Source organism: Caenorhabditis remanei, chromosome IV, assembly GCF_010183535.1.
Source record: "Caenorhabditis remanei strain PX506 chromosome IV, whole genome shotgun sequence".
Lineage (NCBI taxonomy): Eukaryota > Metazoa > Nematoda > Chromadorea > Rhabditida > Rhabditidae > Caenorhabditis > Caenorhabditis remanei.
The window spans coordinates 15,174,401-15,194,049 of record NC_071331.1 but is presented as its reverse complement, the minus strand read 5'-3'; the positions used below and the strand labels follow the sequence as shown (position 1 = coordinate 15,194,049).

Below are 19,649 nucleotides of genomic sequence, written 5' to 3'. Positions count from 1 at the left end.
TTGCATTTTAGATTGGATAAAGTTGCTCTTTCCCACATTTTACTATGGAAATTTTTGAAATTTGGTTTTACAGTATACTGCCACAAAAACAAAAATAGAAGGGGAGAAATCTGAGAACTAGAAAATTCTAACGAATGAACAAGTTGTTTTCAGTCGTTAACTTTTATACTCGTTGGTTTTCCCACGACATTCTGTTGTGGAATCTTCAATTTCCTTCAGTTTATCACCAGATTATAGGATGCGTGGGAATCTATATAGAAGGTGAATCAAGTGATATTTCAAAATGAAGAGTTGGTTATAAGGGAGTTATAAAGGTCGACATCTCTGACGTCATAGCCATGAGCCATATGACAAGAAGATTTCGAAATGTTGAAAGAATCAAAGAAGGGGGTACAGTAACTTCAAGAAGAAAGCCGTAACGAATCAATAAACACAAAAAGAAAAAAATGAGTCACAACGAAGACTCAACGGAGTCAAAGCGCCTTTCCCGCAAAAGTGGGCGGCGTCTGTTTAGGAATGGAATGGGCGGAGGGATGTTTGTGAGAGTGAGGGACGACGGCATACACTGCGGGAGATTTCGAGTCGATAACGGAAGAAATAGTTGGCGAGTAGGAGAGAATCAGATCAATTCACTAACCACTTTTTCCATTCATTTTTTCTTATAGGTGGCACTGTAAGGAAATTTCGGACTGTTTGTGAGTCATCAATGATGTTTCTGTTCTGGTTATTGTTTTGCTCATTGACGTCAACTACTATTCTTTATGGAGATGGAATCGAAATCGTGATTCAGATTTAAAAATGTATTTCAAGATAGTAGAGCAGACATGGAGTTTATCTAGAGAGGACTTTCTCACTTTCTTGACTTCGTGTTATTTGGGAGACAATTCAGAATATATAAAACGATAAAGTCGGGAAACTCTTGTTATTTTCCATTTGTTTTCTCAAAAACTTCAGGAACGAAATAAAAACGTTTAATGCACATGTTCATCAATATGGCTGAAGTTTCTAGATAGCTTGTGTGTAATTCAGTAACGGGAATTTCAATTAAACGGAATAATTCCTTAAATAGCTCATGAAAAACAGCGAAAAAGTTACTAGGATTTAAAACCCAGTCATTCTCATCCACTACACCTATTCAAGCATATCTCGTGTCAATAATTCACTTTTACGTCGCCGATTCCAAGATCATTAGGCTGTGAGCATATCGAGAGAGCAATCTAGATGCGGAGACTTCTCTCCGTTTCTATTTCTCCCGTGCTCACTCACAACAAATTATAACGGAAAACGGAAGAAAGCGATTCAGAGAGACATGCAAGAGGGGTATAGATCGACTTGGACGGAAGAGGTTCCCGACTAAATCCTATTACCTGTTGAGATTTTTAAAAGAAATCAATGATTGGAGAAATTGATTAAATAGTTTATTGTCTGATGAAATCAGATCCCTGAATACCGGAATGACTGTATTATTCTCATTTAAAAAGAAGAAAAAGAAAGACTATTAACAAGAATATCACAAACAGTATGGAGAACAAGTACATGAAAACAAATAGATTGTGTCTACAAATAAATTTCAAAAAACACTAAATTATTGATCTTTCTTTTCTTCTGAAGATACAGTATCATCTGTTTTATCTTCTTCACTACTCGCTGATTCTTCTGTCTTAGGATCGCCGTTTCGTTTCAAGTTTGTAATTGCAATAGGGAACCATCCTTTGTTTCGGGATTCTGATTCGCGGAAACCGTACACCCATCCAGAAACTCCACGAGTTGCAACAATTGTCTCACCAGCTGACACCTTCAAGCACTTTCCATCTATGATAGGTTGTTTGGCCCAAATTTTCCATCCGAATCTACGAGAACCGCAACAAGTTCCATCAAAGTCTTCTCCTATAGTGATAATGCGGGCACGCCCTCGTTTCGATTGTTTTTGAAGAAGCTGATCAATCTAAAAGCCGTTTAAAGGTGGAATAAAAGAAGGCTGTGAAAGATAGTGAAACGTACAGTAAAAGTAAACTGGGTACATCCTTCAACTACAGGCCACCAAGTACCGTTTCCTTTCGTTCTACCATCAAATAATCCAATGAATACTTCTCTGCAATTTCTCTTCCAGCCGAGATCATATGGATATGTCCACTCCCCCAAACTTTTGATCCATTCAATTTCTTCCTCGTCGTCGTTTTCATGAACTTTCCTCATATTAAGTGATTTTCCATCTGCAAGGTATCAGCATAACAATATACTTTTGAACTTTTTTCTCACGAATATAATCTTCAATTCCATTCCTATTACGAACGACATAACGTAATTGGGTGACGAACAGGAAAGTGAGTGCGAGAGCAACTGCTGTAGCCATGGCAATAGCGAAAATCAGAGCAATGAAAGAGTACATTGTCAAAAGGATGATTGGTTCTGTGCCATCGCCATATCTTTGATACCAACCGGCAAAGAAGGCATGATAGAGTGCGAAACCGTCAATGATAGTAGCATGAATACATCCGACAACGGAGAAAAACAAAAACCGGAGGAAGTATTGATGATTACGGTGACCGACGCAGTTGTTGATCCATGCTGCAAACGAAACGATGTTGTTCTTGAGTTTGATTCGTTTTATAGATGTGGTAGAACATTTTTTAAACACTAGAATAATTATAGAATGCTGATAATTCAATGTGCTCAAAGAAAACTCACGACAATGATGGTCCATTTTCATACAACATCGATTGCATTTCGAGCAATGATGCGATCTGGGTACTTTGAATCCGTCACATGGTACACAGAACTGCAATTTTTTCTCATGTTCTTTGTTTGCCGGTTTCCAACCACGAGGAACATATCCAGGACCGAAGAAGGAAGCATTGAATAAGTTCCCAATCGTCAGATAATTCCAGAGAAGAAATGTAAGTGTGTTGAAAAGCCCCATGTATGAGGTTACTGGCATCCACTGAAGTGCAAAGAAAGTTGTAACTGCGCCAATCTGAAAACGAGATTGACTTGTATGTCTGTATAGCTATCGATGGTACCATTGTAATAGTGGAGAAAGCAAATATTGTTCCAAAATAAAACATTCTTCTGAATACAGTCTTTTCTCCTACTTCGGCTTCCGGGGCTGGCCAGTCTGGAGCTTCCACAACATCACAGCTCATGCTGACTTGAAAATACGCTTTAATAAGACCAACTATTTCTTTTGCCTGATTGATATTCTTTCATCGACAATCGATTTCCTTCTTCTCAAAATTCGAAAAGTATGCCCCATGTATTTATTTTTTACCGATTCGACAAGAAGAAAAAATAACAAAAAGATCATTATAGACTCGGAGAGAGAGAGGTGTAGTGAAACACAATTGGAAAGGGAATTTCTTGTAATAACTTATTGGATTATTAATAAATGTATCTGATGGGGGGGAAAATGGGATGTACAGAGTGTCAAGAATGGTTGAGGGCTTAACAAATATCAAGAATGTTTAAAAAGTGATTCATGAATCGTGATTAAAATATCAAATGGTTCAAGCGTTGCGCTTTGCCATATAGGCCTCGAGCTCGGCGTCGAGTTCAGCTTCTGTTTTCTTTGGTTTCGAGTCACGATCTCCTCCTCGTCCTCCCTTGCGGAATCCTCCACGAGAAGATCCTCCTCTCTTCGTGTCTCCCTCGTGAACTCCGTCACGGAGAAAATCTTCTGGCTCTGAAAATGTGGACTTAAAGAGAAAAAGCGCTTTGAATCTCACTTCTGTTGAATCTGCGTGGACCGGACTGGAAACCGCGGCCTGAGCTTGCTGGAGCGCTGCGAGATTTGTTTCCAAAGTCGACTCTTCCGGCGATGTTACTTGAATCGATAACAGCGAACTTCATCATCTGAAAAATATTCGTATAGAAAACGTCATCATAGCAAAAAAAATGAAGCTTCGAAAAACCAAGTCTCGAACCAATCAATTAATTCGTGGCATCAGCAACGGATTTCCAGAAACATATTCATCACAATCCATCTCACGACCCGGGTCAACACTAAATTGGAAGTACTTGATCGGATGAACGGCGACGCTCAACAAAAACCTCAACAACATGTTTAATCATTCTCTTTGAAAGGAGTCAGTAAGCTTGTCTGGATGAATTGACGCGTGCTGTGATGAGTGTGGTCAGGACGTAGAACGCGATCAGGAGCGTCCGTTGGAGCACACACTCTCCAAAGGGGATACACAATCTCACATTGATTGTATTCAAAGAATTTCTTATCGGTTTGAAGAATTGTCTACCTTTCCGTCGAGAGCGACTCCACTGAACTTTTGAACAAGTCTGTCAGCATCACGTTTTGTGAGCGAGATATCACCGGTTCCGAGAGATTCGCCTAAAATAAACTTTATAGAAACATTCAAAACGTTATTTGCTTACCATGTTCGTTGAAGTTAACTGAAACCGAGTGGAGCTTGTAGTCTCCGAAGAGCTCTTCCAAATCGCTCGAGATAACGGTTGGTGCAAGATTTGAGATATTGACGCGGATAACCTTGCTGTCTAAAAACATTAAAATGTGGAATAGAATCAATTACTATGGTCACAAACCGCTTCCTCTGCTGGTAATTCCATGGTTGCTGACGGCATCAAGGTCTCTCCATCCCCCGCTGCTTCCTCCAGAGCGACGTGGAAGCCCGGTAGGTCTTCCAGTACCGCGTCTGGCTCCTCCGAGTGGTTTTTTGTGAATACTATTATTGGTTTTTCTGGTCTTTGAGATGATGTCATCAAGAGACATATCGACGTTGTTAGCCTTTACCATTTTTATACTTAGAGTTAGAGTCGAATCTGAAAAATTATAAATAAGAAAAAACAAACAGCGCACAAGACAATTTGACAAAAGAAAAAGGATAAAACGAATAACAAAACCACTGCTGAGAAAAAGAATGAAAAAATGGAGAGGCATAGACGCGGACCGCGTTCAAATACGAACCGTGACGCGCACGCAACGCATCGGTCGACATGAAAACCTGCGTTTCTCACTTACACTGAACAGGCAGTTAGGGATATGTATAACTCTGCAATAACATGCAATTTTGAAGACGATTGATTGTAATTACACAAGACTAATGCTTGATTTTACATATTAAGAAAAAAACGCGCAAAGCCATTTATTGAGACGCTGACAACGCTTGACAGTAAAACAACAAAAGCGAAGGTAATTAAATTGAATTTATTCCAGATTGTTGTCGGAAAATCCACATTTTTCCGAGGTTCAGCATCCGATTATTATTTCGATTAGTCGTCCAAACTTTGAGCTGAATCACTGTCTACGTTTTCTTCTTCATCCACATGATCATCTGATTCTTCAATCTGTTCCTGGTTGTTTCGATGGTCTTCTTCATCAATCTCTTCTTCGTCTTCTTCATCGTTTTGAAATCGAATTCCTTCGCGTTGAATTCCGTAGAAGCGATGTGGTGCACGAGTCATACTGATATATTCCCAACCTATATGTTGGTGACAACGAATACATTGAATAATCATCCACGCGTAACTGAAAATCCAGAGGTCGAATAACGTATATTCGAATAATAGTAAACTCACTCAGGAAACCATGTGTACTCGTATGATGGAAGACTAGCCCGTCCGTAGTTTTTTATTTCCGACAGTAGGGTGATTCTGTGAACGAAGCCGTGAGCATTTACATGTGTCATTGTCTGTTCTGAGAGCCGCATAATATGTTGATTTCGGAAAATACGAGTGTTGCATCTGGCACACTTTCCAATTGAAATTTTACAATATTTGAGAGCTGCGGCGATCCGTGTGTTTGCAGAATCTTCTTTTAGGAGACTGTATTCAGTTTTTCGATTGGAGAAAATTTTCTGCGAAACATAATAGCTGAAAGAGGCGAGTCCTTTTGCTTTAGCTTGATTTACAGCGCTTTCTCCGACCATTTCTCGCAATTCGTAACAACATTGTTCGATAAGGTTGTTGGTGACATCTCGAATAGAATCAAATGGATATCCTGTTAAACGAGAGGCCAAAGAGCGTTGTTCTGTGATTGGATAATTCTTCGCGTATCTTGGAACATGATTAGAGAGCAGCGATGGAATTTCTACTTCTGGTAGCAGTTGGACAAGTGCCTCTCCATTTTGTCTGATAAAAAATATAGTTTACATTGATTTATACTAATGAGACATACAAATTGTGTTCAAGAACTTTACATCGATGAACTCCCATGAGCTCCATGCTTAAAATCTGCGAATTGGCTTGAACCACTTTTGATAATGTTGCCACGTAAGGAAGACTACGACACTCTCTGATATCAGAAGGGAACAAAACAACGAAGCCATTTGCTCGAGCACTCTCAATTATTCTGTCATAAACTTCTCGCTCATCTTCATTAAATTTCATGGGAACTTGTTGTTCTGAAATAATTGTTCGTAATAAATCTTGATATTAATTTCCTACCAGGAAAACAAACAGCGCTGACTCCACAAATTGGAAACCAATTAGTTCCATATTCAGTAAGTTTAGCAACGTTTTCATAGTTTTCTCGGTTTTCATTCTCCTGAAGAGCATAATCGAATCTGCGATTGATGCCTTGACTCATTTCTAAAATAAACAGGTATTTTTGTGTGAAATGATTATTTATGTAAATGATGCAGCTTTCGTTCAATCAGTTTTAAAATAAATAAAAACAATTTAAAATTTTAAAATTTTAAAATATACTCTGGTGGCCGAAGTTTCGCTCATTACAAAACCGCTCCATGGGCACGTGCTAGAGATTGGAGAACCGAGGATTTTTGTTTTTGTGTCCAAGCGCGAAACTCGTGAAGCATTTTCTACAAAATTTTTCTTCAGAATTCCAGGTAACTAAATCTCCCGTTATCTGCATCTAGGAAGACGGATACATGCCGATCAGCTACTGTGTTTCGTCTAAGAAGGCGTCTGTCGTTTCCGAATCAGTTGTTGGAAACTTTACAGGTATTTATTTATGAATAATGTTCTGTCTACTGTTTTTTGAAGTCATATCATTTAGGACACGAACATGTAAACTTGATCGTTGCTCGTGGAAATCGAATTGACGTGCAGCTCGTCTCTCCTGAAGGCCTCAAGAATGTTTGCGAGATTCCTATTTACGGTCAAGTGCTTACCATGGCCCTAGTGAGATGCAAACGAGAGGTGAGGGTTGCTACAGAAGCTTTGAAAAAACATTTGTTTACAATCCGAATCAGAGGATTCGGAAATTTTAGAGAGAATTACTGGAAATTATGAAATCTTGAGTTTTGGTATTTGCAGAAGCGACAGTCATTGGTAGTCGTCACCGAAAAATGGCAAATGGCAGTATTAACTTACCGAGATGGTAAAGTGATTACTCGTACCGCCGGAGCTCTTGCAGATCAAAGTGGCCGCGCTTCGGACAACTTATTCAGTCTTACTATCCATCGTAGTGGGCTTGTAGCAATCCGAGCATATGAAGGAAGTGTGAAGATGATCCAATGGGAGCCCGGAACTGATGTTCGCAGCTTTAATGTACGCTTTGACTATCCGAATGTGTCTGATTTCAAATTTATTGATACTGGAGTTGGTGAGTGGAAATGGTGGAAGTTAGATAATAAACCATACATTTAGATGATACATATCGAATTGCGTTCATCTACGACGACGATCATGGTAAACATCTGCAGTTCTCCGATCTCAACATGCATGACAAAGAACTTCATACTTTTTCAAGACAAGCCAGCATTGCAGCTGATGCTTCGGTGTTGATTCCTGTCCCCGCGCCAATAAGTGGAGTCCTCGTGTTGGCAGCAAACTCAATTCTTTACAAATCGTAAGAGAATTGAATTCACCTGTTTAGAACCTGTATTTATTCCTTCCAGAAGTGACGTTAATGGTGATGTTGTTCCTTACGCCAGTCCTCTTCTCGATAACACTGTATTCACTTGCCATGGACTGGTTGATCCATCTGGAGAAAGATTTATACTTTCTGACACAGAGGGTCGACTTTTGATGCTAATTCTGAATATTGGAGAAGGACGTTCTGGTATAACTGTCAAAGATATGCGCATCGAATATTTGGGAGAAACCTCTATTGCTGATTCGATCAACTACATAGACGCTGGTGTCGTATTCGTGGGATCGAGACTTGGTGATTCGCAACTAATTCGATTAATGCCAACTCCAAGTGGCGGAAGTTATTCAGTGGTTAGCATTTGAATTTTATAAAAGATTCACTAAACTCTTTGGTTTCAGGTTTTAGAAACATACAGCAACATAGGACCCATTCGTGATATGATTATGGTAGAGTCTGATGGTCAAGCACAACTTGTTACATGCTCAGGAGCTGAAAAAGACGGATCTCTTCGTGTGATTAGAAATGGAATTGGAATCGAAGAATTGGCGAGTGTCGAGCTTGCCGGAGTAATTGGAATTTTTCCGATACGTCTCAATTCTACTACCGACAATTATGTTATTGTATCTCTAGCGGAAGAAACACATGTTCTTCAAATAAACGGCGAAGAGCTTGAGGACGTACAACTTCTTCAAATCTGTACTGAAATGCCCACTATATTCGCGTCAACTATCTTCGGACCCGACAACTCTGAAGTACTTCTCCAAGTAACAGAGAAACATGTTCGTTTCATGGCATTCTCTGGGCTTTCCAAAATCTGGGAACCACCAAATGGCGAGTTAATTTCTAAAGTGTCTGTCAACGCTATTCATGGACAAATTGTTGTTGCCGCTAGAGACACTGTCTACTTTCTTTTATGCGTCATTGAGGAAATGGGTGGTCTCGATATAAATTTGGTCGCGGAAAGAAAGTTCGAGGATGAAATTGCTTGTCTAGATATTTCAAATGAAGGAGACGATCACACAAAACCAGGAACTTTCATGGTTCTCGCTTTGTGGAGTACTTTCTGCATGGAAGTCGTCCAACTCCCAGATTTGAAGACGGTAAGTTGTGAGCGTCGATCGTTGTTAGAAACAGTTTTAAGTTACTTATCACAGGTTTGTCAAACGAATCTTCCATCAAAAATTGTACCTCGGTCGATTGTGGCAACATGCATTGAAGAAGTTCACTATCTTCTTATTGCTTTCGGAGACGGTGCACTTGTCTACTACGTTTTTGATATTAAAACTGGTACACATGGAGAAGCGAAAAAGTCCAGTGTGGGGACTCGTCCACCTACGCTCTATCGAGTTCGTAACAAAAATCGTCAACATTTGTTCGTGTGCTCCGATCGCCCTGTCATTATTTTTTCATCCAGCAAGAAGTTGGTGTTCTCGAATGTTAATGTCAAGGTGGTTAATACAGTCTGCTCGTTGAGTTCAAGTTCATATTGGTAATAGTTTGCAAAAAGACTTTGTCATCTTTTCAAAATTTTAGTGACTGTCTTGTCATCTCAGACGGAATCTCCATGGTTTTTGGCACAGTAGACGACATTCAAAAAATTCATGTCCGCTCAATTCCTATGGGAGAATCAGTGCTTAGAATTGCTTATCAAAGAAGCAGTGGAACATACGGAGTTTGCTCTTCAAGAACTGAATCAAAGAGAGAACGAATTTATGCTTCAAAGAATGCTATTTATACATCAAACAGTAGACCAAAAAGTAGGTTATCTTCTTTGAATTGTTTTTTCAATTGAAAAAAGTTCAAGTTACTTCTACTCGCAATGAGGCAAACGATAATCCACCAAAGTCAACAAGCAGCTTCATGGTTCTCGATCAAAACACTTTTCAAGTTCTTCACTCGCACGAGTTCGGTCCGTTCGAAACAGCGCTCAGGTAGTTTCTCTAACAATATTCGTAAAACATATATGATTTTTAGTTGCATCTCGGGACAATTCACAAATGATTCGAAGGTCTATTACATTGTTGGAACCGGTTTGATCTATCCAGAGGAGACGGACACAAAGTTCGGTAGAATTGTTGTATTCGAAGTTGACGAAGTTGAGAGATCGAAACTGAGGCGTGTTCATGATTTGGTGTGCCGCGGAAGTCCACTCGCTCTTCGTATTCTCAATGGAAAACTTGTTGCTGCTATCAATAGCTCTGTTAGATTGTTTGAATGGACTATGGATAAAGAACTTCGCCTGGAATGTAGTAACTTCAATCATATTATGGCACTCGATCTGAAAGTAATGAACGAAGAAGTAGCAGTTGCTGATGTTATGAGATCAGTGTCTCTACTTTCATATAGAATGCTAGAAGGAAACTTCGAGGAGGTTGCAAAAGATTGGAATAGTGAATGGATGGTGACATGCGAATTCATTACTGCTGAACAAATCCTCGGAGGAGAAGCACATTTGAACCTTTTTACTGTCGAAGTTGATAAAAGTCGTCCAATTACTGACGATGGCCGTTATGTTCTTGAACCAACAGGATATTATTATCTTGGAGAACTTCCAAGAGTGATGGTCAGATCGTCTCTGGTAGCACAACCGGATGATTGTAGTATTCAGTACAGTCAGCCGATCATGTTCGGAACAAATCAGGGATCTATAGGAATGGTGGTTCAAATCGATGATAAATGGAAGAAGTTTTTGATTGCTGTCGAGAAAGCGATTGCCGATTCAGTGAAAAACTGTATGCACATCGAACATACCACATACAGATCATTCATTTTCCAAAAAAGACTTGAATCGGTAAGAAAACATTTGTTGTGAATTCTGCTACTAACAAAACAATTTCAGCCTACCGGGTTTATTGACGGTGATCTCGTTGAATCGATTCTAGATATGGACAGATCTGCTGCTATCGCCATTTTGTACAAAGTTTCCGATAAAGGATGGGATGCAAGTAAGTTTTTTCTTGAGTGTTCCGTTTAAGAGAACACTAAACATTTTTAACATTCAGGTCTTCCGAGAGATCCAATCGAAATCCTGAAAGTCATCGAAGATTTGGCTAGAATGCACTAATCTTCTTGATAACTGCCCTGCGAAAAAATCATTCCCATATCTGTACTATGATTCTCTCAAATGAGTTCTACTCAATTGTTGCTGCTACTCTATTTGTCCAAATTCATTTGGTTTTACGGAGTGTTTTATTTGTTACTAGTTGATAGCCTAGTTCGGCACTTTCAATCTCGAATTAGTTTTATTGTTGTTTTTTTTTTCAACTTTACCTCAAGCTGCCTCCTTCTTTTCTCCTACTCCTTTTCCCGTTTCTTCCTATCTCGTTGTGTCTGTCTATCGAAATAAAACCTAATTTGTGATTCAAATGTTCAATTTGTCTTGCCACTATCTGCTCCTTTCATCCTTTTCCATTCCCTAATATCTTTTCACTGCACCTCCCCGTCTTCCATGCTCTGCCGTTTCAAGATTGGCGAAAAAAACAAAGCACGTGTCGTCACATTTCATCCAATTTCTTCTTGTGTGCTTTCCAGGATAGCATCGTTTGGTTTTTTCCGAGTTCCATTCGGGAACAAGGCTTCTTCAGATAAATCGAAAGATAAAATTCGTTTACCAATTGAGGACAAATCGAAGAAAACTCAATTCTAGTTTGTCTGCCTGAATGCACAGATTGTATACATCCTTCAAAACTTCAAGCATTCCAATTTCATTCATTTTTATCGTTTTCCATGAATTTCGAAGGAACGTATTCGCCAATAAATCATCCAACCTCAAAAATATTCCCATCTATCAAAAATGGGCTCACGCTTCATGAAAATATGAAAAATTATGTTTTCCATCGGAAGATTTATTAGATTAGAAGAGGATTCCGCTTCATTCAGATGAAGTCGTTTTAGGAAAATCATCACAATTTTCAGCCGACGTTATAGGTTTAAACTCGAGACGAACGCTGATAACTTCTCTGGAATTGGAAATCAAATATCCAGAATGTTCTATCAATTCTCAATGTATTCTGGACTCTTCACATAAAGCCATGCTTCTATTCTCGTTTGTTTTATCTTTCTTTTTTCTCATTTTACACTGTTTTTGTTATTCTTCCCGATTCTTTGTTCGTTCTTTTTGTAGTACATTCTCCTGATGATTTTCTTCGAAATGTGTGACTTTCGGCGCCAAGAATGTTCACACTCATCCATCAAATACATGTCTTTTCTATGTCTCTTGAGCTCTCGATAGCTTGAGCCACAAAGTGAAAAAAGAACATTTGATGAGGTCATGAGAAACAGAATGGCCGTAGGCTCACATAGAATAAGAGGGGTTGTTTCCTCATCATCTTCTTCTTCTTCTCCTTCAAAAAATGGAGTCTTCTCATTTCATTTTCTCATCATTTTCTCGTTTTTCTTCTGTGTTTCTTCTCCTTTTTCTTACTCTGATTGCGACAAATTGACAGCTGTTGTTGCCAAACGGGCACGGGCGCCACACAGAATTTCAGGAAAGAAGAGTCCTCTTCAAGAGTTTTTTCTGTTATTCGTTTCTTTTCTTCTTTTTTTCAGACGTTGGTATAGTCGGCTACTCCTGTTTCAGTTGCACTTTTTATAATGGTCTTGTTTTTTGTTTTCAATAGAAAACCCATCGAATTGAATCCTCTTTGTCCGGGCTCCGTGCCCTCATATTTTTTGAAAACTTTTGAGAGAAAGAGATATTGGAATGTGACAAACTGATCTCTTTTTCTTCTGTGGTTTGATCTAAACTATTTCTTATTCTCAGTTTCTTTTCTCCGTCATATCATACAAACCAACTTTTAAAAAGGTCAGAATGATATTTTTATAAACACTATGATTGAGAAAATCTACAGTAATCTTCAGAGATACTGTACAAAACAGAAGAACAATTCACTATAATTTCTTATCATGAACATCTCAATCTCAATTTCTAGAATATCTAGGAACTGAAATCTAATAAAAAACTCTGTAAAATTAGAATTTCCCTGATTCTAAATCTTGTTTGTGGTGGCGACTCAAAAATTAAGAACAGAGCATAGTTCTTGTTCATACGAGTTTCCACTTTGAGTGTCCAGAGTGTCCGAAAACCCTGTGGTTATCTGAAATACTTCATGTTCGTAAAACTAATTCGAGTTATTTCAGTTTCAATTATTCCTTGATACTTATTATCCGAAACATACAAATTCGGGGTTTTCATTGATTTTCCAGATAATCGTTGCTCAATTCGTCGTTGTTAAACCTTCCAGCTCTTACTTTCCAGTTCCCCATTAAATATATCCTCTAACTCTAAATGTCTCTCAATAATCCAAGTATGAAACAGTGATGTTTGTTCTGAACTTTTCTCTTCTTTTGAGTGATTAGTTTATCAACTCAAGGATCATTTTACATTTATTTTTCTGTTCTTTTTCTCTTCAATCTTTTCTGCACTTTGAATTCTTAACTTTCAGACTTCCTCCGATCTCTATCCATTTCTTTTCTTTCATTTGAACACATTCCGATTAGAATTCTAAAATAATGTCGGAAGAGAAAATAGAAGTGAAAGAGACGGATATGGAGGATTCTCAACGAGATATGGTAATTTCTGTTGTTCGAGAGGCTCAACGTCTCTATAATATCGATAAAGATGTGGCTGCATTCGTGAAAGAAGAGCTCGATAAGAAGTTTGGAGCCACGTGGCATGTCATCTGTGGAAAGTGTTTCGGAAGTCGTGTCAGTTATGAAATGGGACATTTTATACTTCTAAAGTGCAATAAGGTATTCATTGAGATTTATCGGAAAGAAAAAATGAAATTTCAGGTGAATGTGATGATCTACAAGTGCGGATACTAATTGGTCTTCTCTTCAATTGTAAATATTCAATTGAACTTTCTTTTTCGAATTGTATGCTTTTGAATTTGATTTCCACTAATTATATTGAATACTCATGATAAACATTAATAGTTTTTTTCTAAAGGAGATCAGAAATCTTAACAAAATGGACCGTTATAACCGTCAAGTTGTGGAGCAATACATGCCCAAAAACTAGAATTCGAATGATAATTTGATTCCATTTTTGGAGTTGGAGAAAAACTTAAAAATCGATTTGACCTGTTCATTGGAAGCCATCGGAATGGAAGGGAACTTCCAGAAGGTGTCGGATTTCTGGAATATTCAAAATATTTAAAGTAGAGAAAGAATACAAATTAACTGACCCGAGTTTGATGAAATTAACCCATGTAGTAGAGATATATTGTCGAAGGAGGTTATCTCCGGAAGTACAATTATAGAACTGACAAGAAGTTTCAAAGAGATAAGAGAGCTCAGTTCCATGTGATACTCCACGAAGTCTTCTCTCGGTTACATCTAATAAAGCATTTGAACTCAACCAGTCTAAAGAATATAAATAAACTGTATTTCCAGTTGTTCGATAGAATGAAGCATCACGAAGAACTGGTCCAATGAATACCATTTCACTCCATAACTGAGAAAGTATACATAATTTTTAGAATTAATATAAAATCAAACCTGAAGTCTTTTCGCTTCCCAGCCAACATGATCATTTTCAGATATTCCATTTCTGTTAATTAACGCATTTTCAGCCGCAGATAAAACTTGTTTCGGATTACTGTAGTAGCTTATTTCGTAGCTTGCAGCCAAATCTTTCTCAATTCTCGATGCAGTATTTCTTGAATTATTCACATTTGTTGTCATATAACTACGATCTGAAATTATATCAATAGTTGAAGTGCACTCTCAGATCATTCAACCTTCAAAAAATATCCACTCCGAATTTACATTTCCAATCAATACTTTTATCGATTTGTCCCTTTTCATTGCTAGGGATTCTAATGATTCTCGGAAATATTTATCATCTTCAACCAGTGACCATTTCGAACGATGATCGGGAAGACTGTCATCAGCTGTCATTATTTCAGAAGATGTCCTATTTCGGAGGCATGCAAGAATTGTCTGAAATTGAATTTTTATTCAGAGTCAGAGTTATTTCGAAGTTAAATTAAAATAGCTTTTACTGATTGCCCTAAGCTCATTCTCTGAATTCTAATTCCATTGTCGGTTTTTTTTCAACTGAAATTTCTAAGTTTCAGTTCGGATAAAATCCCTGTCTTACCGTGAACATATTCCTATCTTCCCATTGTTTTTTACTGGAACAATTCAATGCGATTGTCAAATATTCACTTGAATTTCTCGTTTTCTCCGAGTATGACATAATTGTTGCATCAAATACACTTCCAGATTCCTGTATCACTTGATTGTACAATACTGTAAACAGTTATCTTTTCTCTTTTCACTCTTTGATCTACAAACATTTCGAAAGCGGAGTCATTGTGATTGCAGACACTGACTCGGCACCCGCACTCTGACCTCCAATTGTGATTCTTTTCGGGTCTCCACCAAAAAATGAAATGTATCTATTGACCCAATTAAGTGATTCAATCCAATCAGATGTTGCCCAATTTCCAGAAGCCGTAGAATCTCGTGTTGTGAAAAAGCCGAATGGACCAACCCGATAATTCATTGAAACCATTATAATTGGGCCTCGATTCACTAAATTTGGGAATATTCCTTCATCCAAATTCCCATTTCCTCCGACATGTCCTCCGTAATGATAAAACATGTAAACTGGAAGTTGCGAATCTTTTGTTACATTCTGAAAATATGATTTCTTGTTTAATCTTAATTATTGAAAACCGAACCAATGGAGTGAATACATTAATAAAAAGACAATCTTCAGATGATTTTTTTCCTTCAAAATCCATTTTCATTGGTTTCTGACTACAGGCTGCACCGTATTCCAATGCTTTCACAATTCCAGATGGATCTTTTCTTTGAGCATAATCGAATCTCAATCTCCCAATCGGAGGCTGTGCGTATGGGATTCCTCGATATGATTTACCATAAGAAAATTGAAGTCCTAAATGAAAAAAATATAGAAAAGAGCGAGAAACAAATCAGACACCTCGAACTGTTGCAGTCACGTTTCCAGTATTAATTTGAACATCTACAGTAGTATTCGACGTTTCAGCGGGAGGTTTCGGAGGGAGACCACTATTTCCAGATATCGGAACACCATTGAATTGACATGAAACCAAGTGAAAAAGTATCAGAAAAACAGTAAAAATCCAGGTAGAGTCTGCCATCGAGTGAAGAATGAGACAAAGTGAAATAATTTGACCCCCGAGAGTGCAAACAGTAGCAGTAATCCATCGAACTATTTCATTTTATTTCTAGTTTGCAGTCTAGTGACACGGATCTATGAGTAAACGAAACAGTTTGTTTGACACACAAAAAGATCAACGTCTTTCAGAATTTGTGGAAGTTTAACCAGATGACCAGCCGCGATATGTGTTTTCATAGGAGAAATCTTTTAAAGATCTATTTGATAAAATACAGGTCATCTTAAAATTGCGGATAAAGACTTTGTGCATAAATATACATGAATTAGAGTTCATGCACACCTACAGTACCCCTACAGTAACCTAGCTCCCGTATTTTCTACTCAACCAATCATTTATTCACGAAACGCATTTTAAAATTCTTTTTTTTTTGTAATAATTTTATTGTTAAAGTCTGAATATGTATTCTTTTTTAGTTTAGTTCCTTCGATTTTCACATTATCTCCTGTGACCGTTTTAATCAATTTTCTGTCTTCTTTCTTTCGAAAATTCTCAATTTGTGATGATAATAAAAGTGAAAGTCAACAACTTCCACAAACTATTTTTTCTCCCAAAAGGTTACACTTCTTTCCCGTATCAAGAGATACCGTTTTTGTTTCCTCGCAACTTCTTACACTGCAAACCTCTTCGTCTCTTCAAATGTCCTAACTATTTCCTTATTACACAAAAAAACACAATACTCTCAAAAATCCAAGCAAAAAAAAACTGAAAGAAATCGACTGTAACAGTAAGACAGAATTCGTATAAAAGGGAATCGAAGAGATGGGGAAAAGACAAGACAGCAATGTCGACGGCTCGTTATCTCGTTTCCATCGCGGCAGCTGCCTCTACTTTGGCAGTTTTTGCTTCAATTGTTTCTTTGGTTTACCTCGTCAATGATGTCAACAACTACTATGATGACGTGACAAGAAACATTGAAAACTTCAAGGTACAGTAGTCCTTCTGAATCCGACCAACTGATAAATTTTACAGGACGATGCTAACACCGTTTGGCATCAAATGATGGCTGTTGCACCACAAGGAGACAAGCAGCGTCAAGTCTATGAATCTCTTTTCGGCCGTACCAAACGTCAAGCTGCACAATGTAACTGTGGTGCCAACTCTGCTGCCAACAATTGTCCACCTGGACCACCAGGACCACCAGGAACTCCTGGAGAGGACGGAGATCACGGATTGGTTGGAGAGGATGGAACTCCAGGAAACGATGGGAATCTTGGAGTTCCATTGTCTGCTAATGGTTGTATTGTGTGCCCAGCTGGACCACCAGGACCACCAGGACAGCCAGGAAACAACGGACAACGTGGAAGTGATGGACAACCAGGACAAGACGCTGTTGGAGGAGGACAAGGTGCTCCAGGACCACAAGGACCAGCTGGTGACAATGGACAACCAGGAAGACCAGGAAATGATGGAAGACCAGGAGCTCCAGGAGCACCAGGAACTCGATCTGTTGGACGTCCAGGTGCTCCAGGAGGACCAGGACCACAAGGACCACCAGGATCAAATGGAAATGATGGACAACCAGGTAACGATGGAGCTCCAGGACAACCAGGACAACCAGGACCAGACGGACATCCAGGACAACCAGGAAATGCCGGACCTCCAGGAACTCCAGGAGCACCAGGACAACCAGGAGGAGATGCTGCTTATTGTCCATGTCCAGCTCGTTCATCCGTTGTTCGTGCTCAAGCTGCTGTTGCTCGCAACCGTGTTGCTGCCAAGCATCGTTCGGTTTCCCGCAGAAAGGCTGTAGCTGCCAGAAGATCAAAGGCTCGTCGTGTTGTTGCTGCCAAGCACCGCGCTGTTGCCAAGAGACATCGTGCTGTCCAAAAGGCTTAGAATTGATATTCTTCAAAGATTCGTCAATAAAAATAGATTGCATTCCATTTCATTTATTCAACTTTCATCAAATCACAGACATATCAATCAATCAACAGTTTTAAACAAATAAGGTGATTTATCACTTCCCTTGATAGAATTATTCCCGGCATTACTCATTTTTGCCATTCTGGAACCAAACTGCATTGCCTGTTTTGGTGCGTCATACGGAGATCCAAGCATCTTCACAGTTTCTCTGAGTAACTGCTTCTCTCCGACGCCACGTGGCAACGAGAGATCCCATTTCGAATCAACTGGAAGAGAATTCAGCCAGCTAACTACAGTATCTTCCAGCAGCGGCGACCTATGAAATGAAATATTTATTCCCGAACTTCCACTGTTTTAAATTACAAAATAGTTTTTCCAAGTTGAGCAGCCACTCTTGCATCACGTCCTCCATTCCTCGTGCCCAATCTTCTCAATTCATTCTCACACTCCTCTGCAATATTCTCGGCGATTCCTTCTTTTTCAAATCTTGTTCGATGTCTTGCATATCCAGCCAGTAGCTCATCGGCTCCTGACCCAAGTAGACATGTTGTGGCTGGAGATCTCACTTGATTCATGTTTTCACTATCGAAACCTTCAGCCCGAACTGCATACCAAAGAACACAAGACAGTGAATCATCGAGTACGGAACTTGCTGGTTTAGCAGCAGAAGCCACTGATTCTATTCTATCTTGTTCCAGTTGTTGGTTATCCACATTGACTAGAATCAAACGAAACTGACGTTCCGGATAAGCGACACGGAAGGATTCCAGAGCTTTTCTAGCTCGATTACGATCCGGTGCTTGTTCACATTCCTGAAAAAATATGCATTCAGAATAACCAACAAATAAATGAGTTCTCACCTTTTCACTATTTCCAAAAGCTACGTTCACAAGGTCGATGCATATCTCTGAAGCAACGCTAGCGTGTACTACATGAGTAATGAATGTTGAATCAACTCCTCCCGACAGACAAACTGCCACGTGGCTTCTGGTATCTGAAAAAAATTCAATGAAGGTTCAATTACTGTAATTGGTTCTCACAGTTTCTCAACAAAACTTTGGTAGCTTCTGTCACTTTCTCCAAAAGCATTTTAGAATTGGAAGTATTTATTTCTCCTCCTGTTTCTCTGCTCACATTTAGAAGACTATCTTTCTTGTGAACAATAATTCGTGTCGGGAGAAAGTTCGAGAAATATTGGTCGATAATATCCTGAAAGAAGAATTCGATGACTTATCCCAAACCCTTGCGATGAATACCTCTGGATAACATTCCATATAGGAAAAAATGATAGGATGATTGTTTTCGTTCATGTTCGCATCTAGAACAGTTACTTGTCCGAAGGGAATTTCAATCCAATTTCCTGGTGTGCCTGGTTTCGTCCGAGATCCAAACATCATCAATTCGAAATTGAATACAAGAGATTGTCGTCCGAATACATCTCTACCAATGAAAACTTTTCCGAGCTTATGGTTGTAATATACGATGCTCCATGACCCTTGTTGAGCCAAAATCTCATCCGCAATTTTTTCAACCGAAAGATTTTGAAGACTTCTGATATCCAGTTCCGTGGTTGTCCCAGGATAAATTAGGTAATCTTCAGTAATTGATTTCGATTCTTCATTATTTTCTTCGTGGAATTCTCCATTTTTCAGAGTCCACCATCTATTGTAATCAATGCTCATTCCTTGAAATCACAGCTAGTTTCGGCCAGAATCGAATAAAAACAATAAGATTTTTTAGAATTTATACTCATTGGTACATAAAAATATTCTTTACTAGAGGTTGATAGATTTATTACAAGCGGAGAGGAT

At 38.8% G+C, this 19,649-nt stretch overlaps 8 protein-coding genes and 1 pseudogene across 9 annotated transcripts; 3 read left to right on the top strand and 6 right to left on the bottom strand.

Moving 5' to 3' along the window:
- Window positions 1-1,585: 1,585 nt before the first annotated feature.
- GCK72_014247 (uncharacterized protein) lies at window positions 1,586-3,143 on the bottom strand (the record flags this gene model as incomplete). The annotated part of the gene is made up of 5 exons (XM_003100666.2): window positions 1,586-1,945; window positions 2,002-2,213; window positions 2,260-2,568; window positions 2,689-2,974; window positions 3,021-3,143. The coding sequence occupies 5 exons, from the start codon at window positions 3,141-3,143 to the stop codon at window positions 1,586-1,588; spliced, it is 1,290 nt and encodes a 429-aa protein (XP_003100714.2).
- Window positions 3,144-3,503: 360 nt separating this feature from the next.
- GCK72_014246 (uncharacterized protein) lies at window positions 3,504-4,762 on the bottom strand (the record flags this gene model as incomplete). Its single annotated transcript, XM_003100744.2, has 5 exons — window positions 3,504-3,679; window positions 3,723-3,849; window positions 4,248-4,339; window positions 4,384-4,503; window positions 4,552-4,762. The coding sequence occupies 5 exons, from the start codon at window positions 4,760-4,762 to the stop codon at window positions 3,504-3,506; spliced, it is 726 nt and encodes a 241-aa protein (XP_003100792.2).
- Window positions 4,540-5,435, top strand: GCK72_014245 (annotated as a pseudogene). The gene is made up of 2 exons: window positions 4,540-4,565; window positions 5,183-5,435. Coding segments are annotated over exons 1-2 (279 nt in total).
- On the bottom strand, window positions 5,239-6,553 carry GCK72_014244 (uncharacterized protein; the record flags this gene model as incomplete). Its single annotated transcript, XM_003100688.2, has 4 exons — window positions 5,239-5,494; window positions 5,545-6,096; window positions 6,143-6,368; window positions 6,412-6,553. 4 exons carry the CDS (start codon window positions 6,551-6,553, stop codon window positions 5,239-5,241), a joined length of 1,176 nt encoding a protein of 391 aa, XP_003100736.2.
- A 301-nt stretch (window positions 6,554-6,854) lies between these two features.
- On the top strand, window positions 6,855-10,865 carry GCK72_014242 (uncharacterized protein; the record flags this gene model as incomplete). Its single annotated transcript, XM_053730199.1, has 12 exons — window positions 6,855-6,927; window positions 6,983-7,125; window positions 7,243-7,531; window positions 7,576-7,777; window positions 7,827-8,151; window positions 8,200-8,901; window positions 8,956-9,290; window positions 9,335-9,558; window positions 9,606-9,732; window positions 9,776-10,592; window positions 10,641-10,746; window positions 10,804-10,865. 12 exons carry the CDS (start codon window positions 6,855-6,857, stop codon window positions 10,863-10,865), a joined length of 3,405 nt encoding a protein of 1,134 aa, XP_053584971.1.
- GCK72_014243 (uncharacterized protein) lies at window positions 9,729-10,064 on the bottom strand (the record flags this gene model as incomplete). The annotated part of the gene is made up of 1 exon (XM_053730200.1): window positions 9,729-10,064. The coding sequence occupies one exon, from the start codon at window positions 10,062-10,064 to the stop codon at window positions 9,729-9,731; it is 336 nt and encodes a 111-aa protein (XP_053584972.1).
- Window positions 10,866-13,312: 2,447 nt separating the features above from the next.
- On the top strand, window positions 13,313-13,627 carry GCK72_014241 (uncharacterized protein; the record flags this gene model as incomplete). Its single annotated transcript, XM_003097108.2, has 2 exons — window positions 13,313-13,552; window positions 13,595-13,627. 2 exons carry the CDS (start codon window positions 13,313-13,315, stop codon window positions 13,625-13,627), a joined length of 273 nt encoding a protein of 90 aa, XP_003097156.1.
- A 137-nt stretch (window positions 13,628-13,764) lies between these two features.
- GCK72_014240 (uncharacterized protein) lies at window positions 13,765-15,936 on the bottom strand (the record flags this gene model as incomplete). The annotated part of the gene is made up of 8 exons (XM_053730198.1): window positions 13,765-13,939; window positions 13,990-14,258; window positions 14,303-14,499; window positions 14,545-14,746; window positions 14,907-15,058; window positions 15,104-15,446; window positions 15,508-15,710; window positions 15,756-15,936. The coding sequence occupies 8 exons, from the start codon at window positions 15,934-15,936 to the stop codon at window positions 13,765-13,767; spliced, it is 1,722 nt and encodes a 573-aa protein (XP_053584970.1).
- A 1,962-nt stretch (window positions 15,937-17,898) lies between these two features.
- Window positions 17,899-19,520, bottom strand: GCK72_014239 (uncharacterized protein; the record flags this gene model as incomplete). The annotated part of the gene is made up of 5 exons (XM_053730197.1): window positions 17,899-18,154; window positions 18,202-18,650; window positions 18,699-18,832; window positions 18,879-19,047; window positions 19,095-19,520. 5 exons carry the CDS (start codon window positions 19,518-19,520, stop codon window positions 17,899-17,901), a joined length of 1,434 nt encoding a protein of 477 aa, XP_053584969.1.
- Window positions 19,521-19,649: the final 129 nt, after the last annotated feature.